The sequence below is a fragment of the Gymnogyps californianus genome, chromosome 13 (genome assembly GCF_018139145.2).
Source record: "Gymnogyps californianus isolate 813 chromosome 13, ASM1813914v2, whole genome shotgun sequence".
In the NCBI taxonomy this organism is placed as follows: Eukaryota; Metazoa; Chordata; class Aves; order Accipitriformes; family Cathartidae; genus Gymnogyps; species Gymnogyps californianus.
In genome coordinates, this window is record NC_059483.1 from 22,872,310 (window position 1) to 22,890,177 (window position 17,868).

Below are 17,868 nucleotides of genomic sequence, written 5' to 3' on the forward strand. Positions count from 1 at the left end.
AAGAAAAGCAAACCAACTGGCATCACTGTCCATAAGTGAGCAAAAGAAGTTCCCTGCTCTCATGTACTAGAACCTAAGGATCATCCCCCCCCCCCGGTTACTGAGATTTGTAACTAGTATACAGCTATTGTTTCCAGGAATACAGAATTATAGTATTGTATGTAACACACTACCTATAACTTTTTTTTTCCCTTTCTTAAATCTGTTTTTAAATAATGAATTTAACAATAGCATTCCCTTTAACTATGTAGTAACACATGACAATTGAGTTCTTCGCATCTTTTTTCATGCTGCATTTTACTTAAAGGAAACAGCAGTACTGCTCCATGCCTGTTAGCAAGCACGTTAGCTGGCACATCTGAACCCACCTCACATAATCCTAGAAGCAGAGTCCATGCTGTTAACACCAGAAATGAAGAACAAAGACTATCAAAGCACATTCTTTTTAACAAAGAGTTAACCTAGTGGACAATCCTGACATAGATCATTTCAAGCACATGTGCTGTCTTTGAAACTGCATCTAAATTAAGGCTGGCAATTCCTTTAATGGCTTCAAATGCTGCAAATTTGTCTTGGATAACAGAGTGGGAAAGAGGATGAGCACAGAGCTGCAGGTGCCCTGCAGAGCGCTATATTAGAGTGGCTTTAAGTAGCTTCTGACACTCAGTTACTTTGTGATATTCTCGGATGGCAGTGATAAGTTGCTCCTACCAAGCAAATTCATGAAAGCATTTTCATTTATAATCATCACTGAAACATCCTAATGGGACTGAATCATATACCAAAATACAGACCTATTCTTGCCCGGAGATGGGCTTAAGCACATGATTCAATCTATGCTGAATCACAATGTTGGAATTGCTAGTCCCAACTGAAGACCAGCAGAAACAATTTCAACTAATCCCTGCTTCAAAAAAAGTAATCTCTCACTTATCTTATTCCATCGGGGTGGCTGGAATCAGATGCTTGTTAGAAATGGCCCTAATTGTTCTGTAAGAGACTCATGCTTCCTTTAGAGAGACCAAATTGATGAAAGAAAAATGAAACGTGAGAAGAAATCATTTAAAAACTGTTTTGCTTGTCAAGCAACTGGATTCCAGTAAAGTAGCCTTTACAAACTTGGCAATTTCCTTATGTTTTTTAAAATACTCTTATCTTAGCAAGAAGAGAGAAGACATTCTGGGAGGAAAAATCCCCCCAAAACTACACATTACAGTCGCCTTCACCGCCAGTCACAAATTTTCTCACCTTATGCTTTATCTTTAATGCAATGCTAATGGTAACAATTTCTCGCTTGGGCTATTACACACCAGCTGGCAGAAGCACAGCACGATGCACCCACTGGCTAAAGAAAATCTTCACTTTCACATGCTAAACCTGAAGTCACATGATTTTATAATAATCCATTGAGTAAAGCATGAGACATTCATCCTCAAAATTCCACAGAAACCCTACAGTGATTTGCTCATCTTACACTTTAATCTGTTATAGAAACACATCTCTGCATTTTTAGTATCTGTATTCAAAGGATACTGAAAACCAGCACTTAAGTGAGGGGTTATATACCACTGACCAAAATGCACTCAGTGTTAATGGCAACAGAGTGTTGAAATTTGCTTTTCATAAATTAGTGAATTACCAAACATTTTTTGGACCAGGTTTCTACCCCAGTCCCCCCAGTTTGCTGTATACAGTCTGCTGCAACTTGGATAAACGCAGGCTGTTAGTTACATACACATTACTGGAGGCATCAGCATCATTACCTTGCAGGAATTGTTTTGTGAAGATACATGTGATGGGCAAAGTCCTGGCTACTGAAGCCGCTGTCAAATTTAAGAAATGGACTACAAGTGCAGTTGGTTTATTTTGTCCTATTTCCCCCTTTCCCTTGCTGTGTTGAGGAAATACACCCCACTGAATCAATTCTCACAAAGGACTGCAAACTCTACAGAAGCCCTCTACTCTAGGTTGGGTATCTGCCCTTAGCTGGGCTTCTCTTTAGGAATGTCACACGCGCAGCTTGCTATAAAGAGTTTTGGAATTGGATTTTTACCTTGTATACCTGCATACATCTGAAAACTAGCACCTCAGAAGGCAAAAATTGTCCTAGTTTACTCTGTCCCATTATCCAGAATCACTATTTTCTTGCAGTGCCCCAACTGGCGCTACAGCTACAGGCAGGGAGGGGGACTGGCGCATTTGCCCTGTCCTCCAATCCTGCTCCCAGCCCCACAGCTCTGGGCAGCTGGGACGGGCCACCACCACGGTCTGCCTGAGCCTCTCGGTGTAATCTTGTTCTCAAGGGTTTGAGGAAGAAGCACACTTCCCAAACAGCAACATAGCGTGCCAGCCCTATCCTGCCACTCAGCTCTGTACATTCAGGGTGTACGCTTTGTGTGCGCACTCTATCACACAACCAGCACAAGCAGTGAATACTGCTATGCAAGAAAAGTTGCAAGACCTAACACACCCTGCATGGACTTCTCTTGAAATCCATGGATTTCAATATAGATGCACAGTTCCATGCAAGTGGCTCCCAGTGCAAGACAAAATTATACCATAAATCAGAATTGTCCAGGTCAGGCAACAGACATGGTCCCAACAAGACTGCCCTGAGTAACAAAAGCTGAAAAACACAGCTTGATTTCTGAATGTGTTGCAGCAAGCCACAGAGCTTCTGAAGCAACAAGAAACATTTACCACAGTTTTCAGCACTGACTGCAACTGAAAATAAGAGTCATGCTCTGCTCAGACAGTCCACAAAAGGAAAGAGAACAGTCACATTTCTTGTCATGTACGGCTTGCTAAGCACTGCTGGGGAGGGTAAGTGCACGAGGAGCGATGAGCAGAGCTCTCATGGCCAAGCAATGAGTCTCTGAGTCACCCCACAGGATCAGGAACACACGGCTTAAGTGGGAGGTGGGCAGCTGCTCCACAGCTTCCCTATGTCTGCTCTGAACAGTCATCTGCTGTCATAGCACTACCTGTACACGGGGAAGGCTTAGGGGTTTGGTACTGCTTCCCCCACAACTTGTAACTGCACCTCTTCACCTGAAGCCATGCCTGGTCACCAGGTAATAGTGGTGGCACGAGGGAACGTCATACAGGGATGTCTGGAGTTTGCTCCTGCCTACGTTCTCTGACACGTCTTCCCCCACACCGTCAAGGTATAACAGAGGGCAGGCAATAACCCTAACGCTAATACTAAAAATTCATGTAGTAAGACCCGTGTAATGGAAATGGTACTCAAGTCCTGTTTTGGTTATCTCATTTTATACATAAAAATAAGAAGTATATACACACAGGCACACACAAAAGTCTTCCCCACAGCCCCTTGGCTCTTTTCCAAGAGCATTTTAAACAATCTACAATTACTAATAAAACATAATTGAAAGTAAGTCTCAAGAAAGTTTTTTTTTTTCTTTTTAATACGAACTTCCTTGCATTTAGGTTTGTTATTCTGGATTGTTTGCTTTTCATGCTTGCTTGTCACTGTGCTTTAATCAAGAAATTATTTCGTTTAAAACGTGAGAAAGTTGCAACTTTCCTTCAATTTTCCTTTTCTCAAAATGATGAGAGCAAAGTGCTTCTATCGGATATTTAAGTGCTTAAGTCCTCTTTTTACTTCTGTTCATGCAAACACACTCCAGGAGGAGGGCTCAAGTACATCTAGGCTTTGATGACAATTAAATTAACTATCTGAAGGAAATAAATGGTCAGTCCTTAGCTATTACAGAGGTTTCCATTAGGAGATGTAGAATAATCTACAGTAATTCATTTGCAACAAAGCTGGGATTTCGCCAGGAATCCAAGACATAAAGCTTTAGTTTAGTTGTATTTATTTGTGTCAAAACAGTCTGGCTGCATTTCTATTATTTTATATGGTTTCTCAGCAAGGAAGACATTACAATGGGCTGGGAACAGGTTGGAAATTTTTTGGCTTAGAAATGAAATCTGTGAAAAGCTGCAAGAAGAGGAGAATAAAGCTATCTTTTGAAACTTCACAAGCCAATGGTCACAGATGAGGGTCCTATATTACTCAATGCCAGAAAGTGCAGGGCACCCCTTAAACCTTGAAAAAGATTGGAACAGTTCCCTTTTCCAGCCTTCAGTCACTGCATGAAAAATTCAACTGCAATTAGCATTTAGTACAAAGCACTTTCTGTAGGCTGACAATAGGTAGTCAGACCAGAAAGTGTACATAACAAGAACAGAATCCTATTTTAAAGAATTGCATGGTTGTTGTTAACAATGAAGTGATCCCCACTTTTTCCCCAGAAAATTCAAACACACATAAGTCCCTCTGCTTAGTAGCATAAATCAAGAGCAAGAAAACACAAGTTTAGATTAAAAAGCATCAGGGTAAGTTCAGGGACACGTTAAACGGAATTGCTTATTTTGCTGTTCCATTAAATAGGCAAGCTCAATGCATCAGACACCCAGTCCTATTCTTTATGATCACTATTCACCATCAATCATTTAAGCTGTATGTCAGACCTGCCTAAGTGAAGTGCCCATTGCTCTGAATGACTATGATGTGCACTTTGTCCTGGGAGGGAGATGAAAGATGAACTATTATATTACTAAATATCTCTGGGAAAAAAAGGATCTTCTCTGCATTACATAAATTTCCGTGACATTTCAATTAATCTCCTAGTGCTATTTACAGTCTGTACACTACACAACACAAGCTACCGTGCCTAAGGATAAAATATCAGAGAAGAAAAAGTACTAATTGAGTCTTAGCTGAGATGATGTGACAAAGTAAATGTTAAAACCAAACAGCATCATCACCTTTCACATCTGCATGCACAGAGACAAAAGTGGCTGATAATTAATGCAATAAAAAAGCAGCTTTACAATCTTTGTCACAAGTTCTCATTAATTCTCTACCACTCCCTTTTGCCCTGCATATTTGCCTTTCAGCAATAGAGTAGAATAGCAAGTAAAAGCACTGGTGGCATCATGTGCAGCCACCCAGTTCTGAAAAGCATTTCAGAGTTAATGTTTTCTTACCTTTTATAGAAACCATGAAGAGGCTGGAGACATAAAAACTGCCAGTAATCCAAGCAGAAGGCCTTTAACTTCAGCATTTTCAAATACTTCTACTGCAGCAACTGTAGTCTGCAGCTAGGTTTTAACAACACAAGACTTCTTTTTGTTATGATTTGAATGACTCAAATCCAGTCCAACACACTCCTCTCCTTACTGCTGCAGCGTGTTTCTAATTGCTACCAATATATGCAGCTAGTCATGCACATGGCACAGCACCTGCACGGTTACAGTATCCTACTTTAATACAAAGAGGCAGTCGCACAAAGGATACAAATTCATGTGTGCTCTTTGATCCTGATTGCAGTTTATCTTTCCAAAGGTCCCCAATACTACTGGGATAACTGTTATTACACAGAAATCCCACTTCTCCTTTTCGCTATTTTAGGCCACTCTAAGAGCCCTCTGGTCAAACAACACATATATATTCCAGTTAAGGTTTTTGAAGGACCTTTGGAAAGCATCCTTAAAGCTCACAGAACTTCGGAAAATGCAAGCAATTATCTCAATCAGATCTGACAACAACTGCCCTACAATCACAGCAGTGCTATGATCCCATCACATGGGAACTGCAGGCTTTTTTCCTTTTTCTATTTTTTTTTTTTTTTAAATAGAGCAGCACACAGCTCTGTTAATCAGCTCCTCCTGTGTAAATCACATCAGCTCCATTGTCTGCCAGCACCTATGAAAACTGTGGGCTCCTTATGACAGGGGAGAGAAAAAAAAAAAAAAACCCACCCCAAACCAGACAGGCAGAAGCGCAGACCCTCCCCACTCGCAAACCAAATTATGCTTATCTTATTCCCAACGCACTTTGCCAGTCAGGTCTGCGTGAAGAAAAACTAATCACGGGAGCCACACGGTGCGCGGTGGGGCAGCCCCCGCCGCAGCCCGAGCGATGACGCCGGCCCGGCCGGCTGCCGGCGTTGCCGGGGCAGCGGGGACACGCCGGGAGCGGCCAGCGGGGAGCGGCCGCCGCCATCGGCCTGCGGGCAGGCACGGCTCTGCAGCGAGCGCTGCGGCGGTGCCCCGGGCAGCCCCGGCGGCGGAGACCGGGTTCGGGGCCGGGCTCACGAGCAGGGATGCAGAACAGCAGCTTCCCGGCCGCCCGGAGCTACGGCGGGAGTCCAAAGCCGTTCTGGTTCCGCAGGGAGCGCGGAGCAATTAGCAGTCAGCTGCTTTAAAGGAAATTTCAAAATTAGCAGCATTTGCCATTTAAAACCTCTGGCGAGACACGATAACAGCAGGTTGCCTTTATTCTGAAAAGAGAGGAGTCCAAATTTAATTTCTATCTTTTATGAAAGACATCGGCCCAAGTCTACCACCTTCCCTCCCCCCCTCCACCCCGTTCTTGCCTCTCTATACCAACGCGCACCTTTACTTCTAAGGAGTTCCCCCAGTCTCGCAGGATACGCCGAGAAAGAGTTAAGAGCGCAGAACTGCTATTTTGCAGGAAACATTACTGGGACAAGAGAAGACTTCAATAGCAATTTATCATTTTTTTTAAAAGTTTTTGTTGTTATTATCAAATAACAAGTATCCTAGTGGAGACCGACCAATTCTTAAGTCCAGTTTGCTGCTAAGTTTACTTTTCCAGAAACTACAACTTGGGTATTTCTCATTCTGTTGAGTTTTTGAAAATCACTAATAGTAAACATTTAGTATGTAGCTTGCAATAGTATCAAAAAGGTATAGGAACTTAAGAGTTCAACAGATTCAACAACAAAACCAAAATCAGAATCTGAAGAAATACTTAAAAGCAAAGACTCTGGGACTTGGACAGGTGTTTCAAAAAAAAAAAAAAAAGAAAGAAAAAATTAACACTGTTTAAAAAATATGAAAAGAAAATCAAACCCCTAAAGCTTAACTTGAGGCTCTTTTCCATGTAGACATATCTAGTTCCCCAAGTGCCTGGATAATAAGCTATATTTAGGGATCCTTTTGGTTTCTGGTTTTACTCATTGTCACTGTTCAGTTACGTAAGTGCCTTGCAACTTCTTAGAAAACTGGTTTGTGTAAGTTTACTTGAAATGAAATTGTAAATATATTTGAATAAGAATTGGCAGTTTCTTTAGTGAAGTAAAGAAATAGGTAAATTATGCCTAGGCAACATTCAAAAATGTTCATGTCACACTTTGTCTGGGACTTCCCTAAAAACAGTACAGTGTAGGGTGAGTGGTGGAAACAGATCATGAGAAAAGCAACCTGCATGAAAAAGCAGGAACGTGACATGCATTTGATTTGGGCCCTCTAAAAAATAATTTCTTTTAAAGATTCTCTTCAAAGTAATCAACTGCCTGTGATGCCTGCATTTACTCACTGTGACTGCTTTCAGACCAGCATCAGAACTGGTACTGTTACAGTGATTCCTAAGAAAACACTACTGCTTACTTTTGAGAAGCAAGTCCTCTAACAATATTAAATACTGTGAAAGTTCAAGCCTATTTTTCTTCCTGTACTCATATTCCCTTGGGCTTCATTAGCTTGGCAATCTTCAAGGCAGTGATGCCATCATGCTAAGGATATTCAGATTTTCATATCAAAATCTTCCATCCCAGCTTTTCATCCCTAATATCAGCCCCTGTTTTCCAGGGACAGTTTTATCTAAAGAAGAACTGAATGAAAGGCCCTTGAGATCCAGTGCCTCCTGGCGAGCCCCAGCCTTCCTCAGGCTCCCTGGTGCTGCCTCCTGGCTTGGCCTGGGCTGGTCCATTACAAAGGCTACGGTACACTGCCAAGAGGGTAACGCGGAAACCTTTTTCCCTTTAGTTCCATGACCAAACACGTAGCAAAAAAACAGTTTTCCCTATTGGAACATTCTTCTGCCTGAATTTCTTGAGATTCCTTTAAAAAAAAAAAAAGAAAAAAAAAAGGAAGAAAAAAGAAAGAAAAAAAGAAGCAGCAGCAAGGAATGCCTCGCCCCATAACCAAGAATAGCTCTTCTCAGGATCAAGGAAGGAGAAGGGGAAAGCCATACTGAGACAATTAAGCTCAAAAGACACCATCCAAAGACTTGATCCTGAAATGAGACTTTTCTGAAAACTTATCCTTTGACCGTTCACATTGCAAAGCAGTTTCTTTCTCTCCATCATACCCCTTCCGGGGGGAGAAGCTATTTTTCACCTTAATTACTTACTTCTAAATACTGGACTTTCAGTGAGTAGGAGCTATGTGCCCATGAATTTTCTGACAGCAACCAATGCTGATTATACCGCACTGCATGCAGAGAAAATGCTAATTAGGACTTTTGCAAATGAAAAGCACCATGCTCTCAACATGCTCTTCATTTTTACTTGTCTTCCAGAGGAAAACAACAAAGAAAATTAAGCTTCATCTCACGCTCACCCTGGATATAAAACTAGTTCTTTCAGAAAGGCATTTACCAAAACCTTTGACTTAGAATTCCCAGGCCTAATAAGAGGAGCAATTTTTGGATGTGCTGCAGCTTCAGCACTGGTACTGCGAGCACTTTGCTGAAGATTGCTGTAGTCATTTAGAGTTTTGCTATGCAGAGGCAGCTCTGGCAGCAGTGTACTGAAGCCTCTGACAAGTCTTTCAAAAACAGCCACTAAAAAAAGGGCAAAGTGAAAATCATATAGTACACCACTTCCTTTTTTAGGGATGGTTGTCTTGTCAATCCATGAAGCTTTGAGGCTGAAGTAAAACAATCCACTGATGACGGACAGCATTGTATAAAATAACCCCAGCATGAGGTCAGTGCCTGCTAGAGTTACTAGTATACTGATTTCAAATCAGGGAAATCAGGAAAATTGACTTGTCTAGCTACATAATCTTTAACCCTTCATAAAATACATAAATTGAACTACTGATATTCACTTATTTACACCCTTATAGTGATCTGCCAGGAACATTCCTGAAAAATATTTCACTTTCCCAGAAAAACAGTGTATCCACCTACTTACGTGGAGTACAAAAATTGTAAGCCTGCAGTAAGAAAACTGTTTTCCATGAGTCTTTCATGACTCCAGGGTAAAATACTTCAATAGCCACACACAAAAACTTCATGCTAGCGATTTGTTCATCGTGGAGCTCAGGAATATCATGAGACCAAGACCGTGTGGTTCCTATACTAATTCCACAATACCCTGTGCACACCACATTAAAAAGTGGGGATCATACAAGGAATACATATAAGGTGTACAAAACAAGATTTTGTGCAATCGAATAGATGCTGAACTAGCTCCTGGGAGGCTTAAAGGCCTCACTGCTGACAGAACACAACAGCACACAAAGCCCCTGTACATTGGATCCCTTTCTTGATACTGGAAATCAAATAGTCTCCACATGCAAGTTGGTGGGAAAATTTCCTGGGTTGCTCCTACAAAGAATAAGGAAGAGTTTCATGTTAAAGGCTCTGGCAAACCAGACCTCTCTTCCTGTCCCTCTTACACATTTCTGGGTACCACTTCAGCAAGTATCCCTTCCCAGTCAGGGAAAATGGAAGAGCTGTGCTCATACAGAGCTCTCAGGCTCTGCTGCACCGTTGTGACACCCAGGCATGTTGGTGACATGCTCTACAGAGATGCCCAGAGAATCAGGGACAAAATCAAGCTCTCTTTCTCCCCACCTCTTTACTCAAAGGGAAGCTCTGCTGCCTAGAAACGCTCCAGTCACAACAAAGTTATTTTGCTTCAAACAGCTCTCAGATTTATGCACTCCCCCAGAGATGAATATTAATCGCCATTTGATACGACCCTTCATTTTTGGTTATTAAGCCTCTAAGCTGCCAAAATTTCATGAAGTAGAATAGTAAGAAATTTGCTGTTCTCTTAATGCTGAGTATCTTTTCTGCATGTCTCTTCTCCACACTTGTACAAAGACTAGTTGATCAATTTGTTACAAAAGATGACAAATATGCCACAAATATCTGCAAAGCTTAAATATTTAAATTTCTGGACCACTTGAAACAGCTCTGGTAATACAACACTCCAGAAGGCCCACATTAAGATTTACATATTAGGAAACAAAATATTTTCAGATACCGGCTGAAAACTGACAAGGTCCAACTCAAAATATCCAGAACAAATCCTGCGCAGACTATGAAAGAAATTGTGCAAAACAAAATATACATACATATATATATAGGATGCCGATTTGTACAGATTTTTCTCTTTATAATGGACATAAGCAAATTTTTCACATTAGCCCTTACTCTTTAGAGCACTGGGCTTTTCTCTGATCTCACAACTGTATAACTTTTAAATTGAACCTACAGAATCCAAGTGCACTCTAAATAAATCCAGGGGAAACAAATGGATCTGTCTGGTGGGGAATCTACATACAACCGAAATTTAACAAAATCAGAAGTCTGGATTACAACGTTCCAGAGCAGGCGAGAACTAGAAGAGTGGTTCTTTGAGGGCAAACTTACAGGAACTTAAGTTACTTACAGGAACTTAGCGAGCAAAATGCAACGAAAGTAGCCTGACTAGAAAATACTAATTGCTTGACAGGACACTGGACGGGCTCATCTTAATTGGTACATTCCATTTTATGGGTCATTCAAAGGCAAATTTGCTCAAAAGGTTCCCAAGAACACATTTAGTGACAAGAAGTCTTCTACTATCTTTCATTTTACTTAAAAATAATAGCCTTAATTCTGTTTAATTACAGCTCCAGAACAGGCTTATTTGACCTACTGAAGTCTACTAGATTTTACATGCTGTTTCTTCAATAATTATTTAACCCTAGGAAAAATTCACTGATTTAGCTGATATAATCTGGAAATTTCTTTAATGTCTCCTCTATGATTGTTTCACTCTAGAGTTTTTAAACGTCATAAAATTATTTCATTTGCCGTTTAAGAGTTGCGTTTTTACATTCTCATCTGGTAACTCCCAGATATTATTTCACCCCAATTCTCAAAATTCCAAAGGACTTACCGCATCCAAATGAATTTTTTTCCAAATACCTTTTTATAAAAACAGCTCTGTAAAAAAAGTTTACAAGTATTCTCAAGATTATCTGTTTGAATTAGTTTAGGAAATGCCTGAGCACAGAGGTTTTACAGAAGAGAATAGGATAAAGAGGAAAATCTCAAAATCTCTGATAACTTAACAGCTTAAAAATTTTTTTGAAAAAGAAGGTAGAATATAAGCTATTATAAAACTATTGTTTGAAATATAAAGAAGCGCAATCAAGGATTCCATACCAGCCTGCATCTCTCTGTTGCACGCTTAAGAAAGTGTTACCCACTGAATGCATACTAATGAGAGCCAATGCCATTGAACTTAACACATATACTGTGTGTATTAAACTTTATGGTTCATGAGGCCATGCAGCAATGGCAGTGGCCATATTGGTGGATATTAAATCACATGGTCTCATTTTATTGAAAATAGTTTAAACAAGGAAATATTCAGGTTTTTATGATCCCATAGCAACTTAAAATGATTCAACCACCACAGTTTCTAGAAAACAGGTCTATTCAGTGCAACTAAACCTATTCAAAGAATATTCCCTTTTCCTTTTCCCATCAAATGTTAAAATTCAGCCACTTCTTACATCTATCTAGTTCTTCCCCATCTTTCTTACTGATACCCTCCCATGGAAAAAATTCCACTGGATGGAAAAACATTGTAATAAAATCTGCTATTTTCACAAAGATTTATCTGGCCTGGAATAAAGATGGCAGCAATACCTGGTCGTGGGAACCTTACCCCAGAGAATGGTAAATCACAAACCAGCTACGTCATGTTCTTGCTAAAATAAGTTTGCAGAAAAGCAGGGCAGGGGAGGTTGACATTGTTTCCTGCATTGTCCTACCACACAAAGAAACAGTGTTCCAATCAAACCGGGGGATGGGAACAAAACTACAGTCGTGACTGAACATTGTCCAGTGTTGCTATGCTGAGCTGAAGACAAAGATAATATTACAACATAGCAGGGGGTGGGGCGTGTTTTTAGGAAATGGTAATAAGGCATATGCTTTACTTTCAGAAGACCAAGCACTAAAAGATAATGGAAGATTAATAATAAAGAGGGCCTTTAATTTGAATAAGGTTAAACAGAACAGTTCCCACTAATGTTTTGTTCAAGCAAGGTTAAAACCACGCAACGTGGGAAAAAGTCACATCCTCAATCCGTAACATCTCCAAAGGAAGACTTTTACCAAAATAACTATCAATTTGAGAGGAAGGGACTCTGCCCCAACTTAATCAAAGGAAGTCTGTGACTTTGATGCACTCTTTAATGTGCAACTATCAGAATAAAAGATGCAAGGTGCCCATTTGATATGCACTGTTAACAGTGTTAAGCATTTTTTTCTAAATTGAGTGATCAAAGTAAAATCTCCGTCACTGCAATGACTCATATGACAGTACTCTCTGAAGTTTATACATGTGCTTTTATCAAAACGCTGAGCAATGGAAAACATGAATGACATTGACACAATCAGTATTGTTCACTCAAAGCAGTATAAAACTGCTAGGGAAGGTCAAATGTTTTCAGCACAATCTAAGGTTATAAAAATCTGAGAGAGAGATGGTTTGCCCACGTGCGTGCACCTTCCCTCCCTCCCCTTCATGCTTCTCTGAGAATGAATACAGTGTTTGAAGCTAGAACTGAATTTCAAGTTGGAAATCCTGGAAGAGAGTGAACTATCCCCTCTCAAATTGAAAAATCCAGCTATTTGGTCAATGCCTTTACTGGCTATGCTTGTAAGATAAAGTTATGTGGTGTACAGCTGATACAGAATAGAGATCATTTCTATTATTTCAAACCTAAAATTAACATCTGTATTACTACAGTACCTGAGCGGATCAGTTGAGATGCTGCTTCGTGTTTCCAATGAAGTCCTGAGATGATAGCAAAAGAATAAAATTAAAGTATTAAAACTATTCAAAAATGCTATGCCCTTAAACGTCAAATTCTTAATGACTTTACATTTTCTTCCTTTTTATTGATATTTTATAATACTTAGCATGCCATTAAACACGGATGTAAAAAAAAAAAAAAACAAACCACAAAACCCAAAACACTAAACAAAAAACCCCACAGCCATTTCCTACACACTAGAGAAAGGGGAATTACAGAAACATTTTTCTGAACTAGTCAAAACGTGATCAGTTTTCAATGTTCTAAAAGCGCTCTACCCTTCTATAGTTGTTGTATGTGAATGACAACACTTTGTTCTATGAATGACTGACACAAGTTCTACTGTATGCACCATTATATTAAGCATTTCCAGAACCTGTCTTCTACTTTCAGTCTTGCGCTGTGTGCACTTAGCAGTAAAATCTCAGCTCAATTCACCTGTATCAGTGCAGAACCTTGGAATATACTAGCACATGCAAGTATTACAGCCTGCCTTAGGAAGCATCAGAAACTTTACACTGTAGATGCTTGAAAACTTCAGGCAGTGCAAACATCCTTCTTGGAGGTGCTAGCTTGCTCCACAGCAGACACATCTGCATTACTCTCTGATCATGTTTGCTGGAATTTATCCCTGAGCATAAACCGCCTTTCAGCAAATTGTGAAGTTAAAGTTGAAGCTTAGTTTAGGTGAGTATGTAATTTCAAGATGCAGAAAGCGTCCTCACCAGAAGGCTTACCGGCAAAGAGTAGCACTAGAATAGGGCAGTGTACATAAACCAAATCATGATCACAGAAGAATAGCACTGTGCAGCTTACAAGTACATATTCCTGGCCACACTGCTTTCATCCTTAGTATATCCACTAAGCAAAAATAGCACAGCTGCATGGAACAGGGAGCTGGGCAAAATTCTTCTGCAAGAGCCTCGTGAAGTTCCATTCTACCCTCTTGCTGGCTTTTCTCACACTGGGCATCAGATTACTTAATTTATTCACTAACAGAACAGTCATCCTTACATTCTGTGGCTTTGTGTTCTCTACCCAAAAAGGCAACTACAGAGTCATCCTGAAGAACTATTGCAGCAGAAAGTTTAGTTAAGATACTGTAAGTACCGAGGTGATTACAACTACGCTTATGTTGAAGCAGCAATATTTTAACATGTAGTATGGTATTACTAATTAGACTTGCTCTCATTGAGCATGACTTCAGGTTTAACATATATATGATACAGAGTTAAATTTTTAGGGTGAAAACAGTTTTTCCACAGGCTGTAATAAAACATAAGCCAAAGCCTCATAATGAACACTCCATCATGTTAGAAATAATTTTTAAATGGTTATTTGCACTCATCCATTTATACCCCTTACACAAACTGCCATAGATCAACCTTTGTTCATATAGTCATAAATGTGTATGGTCGATGAAGGTTCATAAAATCAGCATTAGAATGGCATTAATTATATTTACAGTGGGTATTTGTAAATCAATGGCAAATCTTTACTTTTAATCCCAAGATTACTAGTATGTTTACAAAACTAAACAGGGTTGTGTGAAGGCAGGAGGCCGTAAACGCAGCATATGCAAGAATTAGCTGTACAGGATTGGGGACAAACCATATTGTCCAAATAGCTTTTAACTAAAGCACTAAAGCTTTAAAATAGCTTTTAGGAGCTTATTCCACCCTGTAATTTGTTTGCTTTCAGAGTTCAACATTTGTGAATAGTGATGAATTTTGAGGGGGTGGCTTACATATGTTGGCTTTGTGGCTCATTGTTAGTTTAACAATTGAAAAGGGTGAACTTAATTTACTTATAATTAAGTTTACTGCTTAACACAGTGTGCTATGAAAGTGCCAACCTGCTTGCTGAGTGTGATTTTTTGCCTTGCTTTTAACACAGATTTTAAAAAATTTTCTCTTAACAGTTTTGGCCCCTCTTACTATAAATAAATATTTAACAGACTCCGTCTTTGTGCAGTGACAATATGTTGTGCATAAAGACGAGATGGTAATGAGACACAAGGCAGCACTGATTAGCCTCCACCCCAGCGCAACCTTGATTGTGGTGCCAAATGACACTGAGCACGTTGTGACCTCAGGGACTCCTTACACAATCACAAGTAGCAGGATTACAGCTTCATTAAAAATATCTTGGTTTTCTTTCTGAAGACAGACACTTAAGGTAGGCTCCCCAACAACCAAAAGCTGCAGTCAGGAGATGTGTGTATTTTTAAATACATAGGAAAAAGCACAGTTCTGACAGCAAAAATACACATCTTAGGGCTGTCCTGAAACATGGCTGAAAGGTTCTGTTTTTACTGAGATAGTTTTCTAGAAATTTCCCTGCTGCTGCTAACAGCAGTTCAGTGAGCTACTAGTAACTGTTTATGTACTTAGTAACTGCAGTTAAAAAGCCCAAAACACAAAAAGCCACAGATCTAATCAATTTGGTAGCTGGCAACACAGAGCCACAATAGCTGCCAATGCTCCCAGCGCCCAGCAAGTCCCACAGGCACCGCGGTGGTGGAAGGGCTTCAAAAGTTTATCTGCTTTAAAGAAGCTGTGTACGTGGTGGGCAGCCTGCGTCACGGAGAGACCCTGCTGTAGCTTGCGGCCCCCACGTTGTGTCACTGGGGAGCCCTTCTGCCAGGGGCACAGAGGCAGACGATGGAGTCTCTTACGGTGAAGTCTCTATGTTAGAAACTTCCTATCCTTGCACAATTAATTTCTTCAATCAAATACAGAATTCAAGGCAGCCCTACGGAGAAAAGCTTAATACTCGTTTTCTTATGTGAAGATCAGATATGAAAACAGTTTCAAACACAGGAAAAGCTACATGAGCTGAACTGAAGAAATCTCCCTGGATGAGAGCCGCACACAGATCACTACTGAGGAGCAAGACAGAAACCAAGACATACATTAAGGAGGGCTACATGCCCAGAAAAAGCTATAGCCTGGCCTTTTAACCTGGTCACCCACCCAAAGAGTCAACTTGCTGTTGTGGAAAACCTCAGGAGTAAACTGACAACATGAAAAACAAAGTTTAGTGGCCAAGAAAAAAAGCCAGTAGAGACAGGAGAAATCAAGTTTATAATCTATTGAAAGATCTGGATTTGGGGTACAGAAAGTTAGTTAATTCTTACTGAATTTACAGAATAATTTTAGTATTATCACATAATCACTCCCCTTCTTTCTTTACATCTAAAATCTCCTTTAAATCTTTTGGTTTCTCTCCAAACACTGCTCAAAGATGGGAAGTTAATTTAAAACATAAAAATAACCCAAATCCTGAACACAGTATCATTAAGCTACAGCAAACAAAATATCTCATTCTACACAAAGTAATTTCAGGAATGTCTGTTTGAGGAAAAATAAAAATGTATCTATTTTAGGTTACTTCAAACAAGGTTTGTTTGTTTTGTTTTTTAACAAGTTAACTGGACAGGAAAAAAAATATTGCACTGCTCTAAAGAAAGCAAGCAAGAAGGTCTAACAATCCTATTTGTTTATTCCTAATGGGCACTGAGTCAGTACATTTGTAGTCCAGAAAGAAATCCATACATTAGCTAATGATAAAGCTATCAAAAATGTACTATTACAAATAAGACTTGTCTATATATGTACAATTTCCACTTTGTACGTACACAAGAAATAAAAAAAAAAAAACCAACCCAAACCACTATTAACTGTAGAACTATGCCCAAGGAATTGGCTGAAAATTGAGCTGAGACTTATACCACCACTAAAGAGAAGAAAACAAACTGCAGAACAATCCTGCATTATCAGGAAATGCTCTAAACAACCCTGCCGGCTGTTCTGTATCTCGAGTTTGTTTCCATGGAGTTTGCAAGGTCCTTCTAGGCAGGCAGTTGAGGAAATCTGCACCAATTTCACTGATGAGTCAGTTGAACGACATCTCTTCGCCATGCAAATTCTTGACATTTTAGAGAAAACGCAGAGGAATCATTGCATGAACTGTAACTAAACTTGGCACGCAGGGCTATACCCAGTTGGATTATCTGGCGCTAACATGGTCAGCATGAAACATGAAGAATGGGTGTAATTGTTGGTAATAACAACCTCTTTCAAGGCTAAAAGAATTATACCAAATATGGATACACACAACTCCTGAATTACAAACTTGCTTAGAGCTTGCATCTATTTCCATCAGCTAGCACAGAAATCATAAATAGCCCACTTCTACAGTGTATTATGCAGGAGAAAGTAAAAATATTACCAAGAAATCACTGGTCTAAAATTCAGACAGTTGCTGTCTTATCCAGTAGGCTTTAGGTATCCATAGACAAAAAGAGTAAATACAATTCTAGCTGAGAGTTCTGTCCTGAAGCAAACAACAAGGCCACGGGCTATAACACCTGTTATTCGCACTGTGTAGTGAGCACAACTAAGGGTACAGGATTCCTAGCAATTGGGTGTTTAAAAGATCACATTCCAAAATGTTTTAGCAGATTTAAGTGAGACACACAATTAGCTTCTTGGTACCTTGAGCAATGATACAAGTTCTGTTTTATTTTACTTTTTTGTGATGTAAGAAACTGTTTTTCATAAATACAAAAATCAGTCTTATTGAAGATTACTTCTGAAATTGCATAAGATGGAGTTCCTTTTACCATATGGACATAGAGAAGGTAGAGAATGAATACTGTGAAGAACTGACAATCTTAAATCTTGCTTTCCTCAGCTGTGATAATAGACAAGGACTGTTATTGATCTGGGAGACAGCAGAGACCTTAATTTAAACTATTCTGTCTCTCAGTATGGAATGGTGACAACGTAAATCATTAAGACATTTCTAAGAAAGATGTCAATGTGATTGCAGTAAGCACCAGTGTAACAGAACCACATAGGAACTATGCTTTTGCTGGGACTGGATAAACAGAATATAGTAATTCTAGTAGTCCAGCACTGTATCTGTGCTATAAGCCTTTTACAGAGTAATTGTTAACTCTCTTGACGGAGTGCA

General features: G+C 39.7%; 1 protein-coding gene across 7 annotated transcripts in view; it reads right to left on the reverse strand.

The window, feature by feature from the left end:
* IQSEC1 (IQ motif and Sec7 domain ArfGEF 1) overlaps nt 1-17,868 on the reverse strand; it is a 355,484-nt gene that overhangs the window by 145,910 nt on the left and 191,706 nt on the right. For 5 of the 7 annotated variants that reach the window (XM_050904510.1, XM_050904507.1, XM_050904506.1 and 2 more), the window contains one exon: nt 12,825-12,869. The exons of the other annotated variants lie outside the window; for them this stretch is intronic. In XM_050904510.1, coding sequence (XP_050760467.1) covers nt 12,825-12,869 — 45 coding nt within the window. The remainder of the gene's footprint in view (nt 1-12,824; nt 12,870-17,868) is intronic. 7 annotated transcript variants of the gene reach the window in all.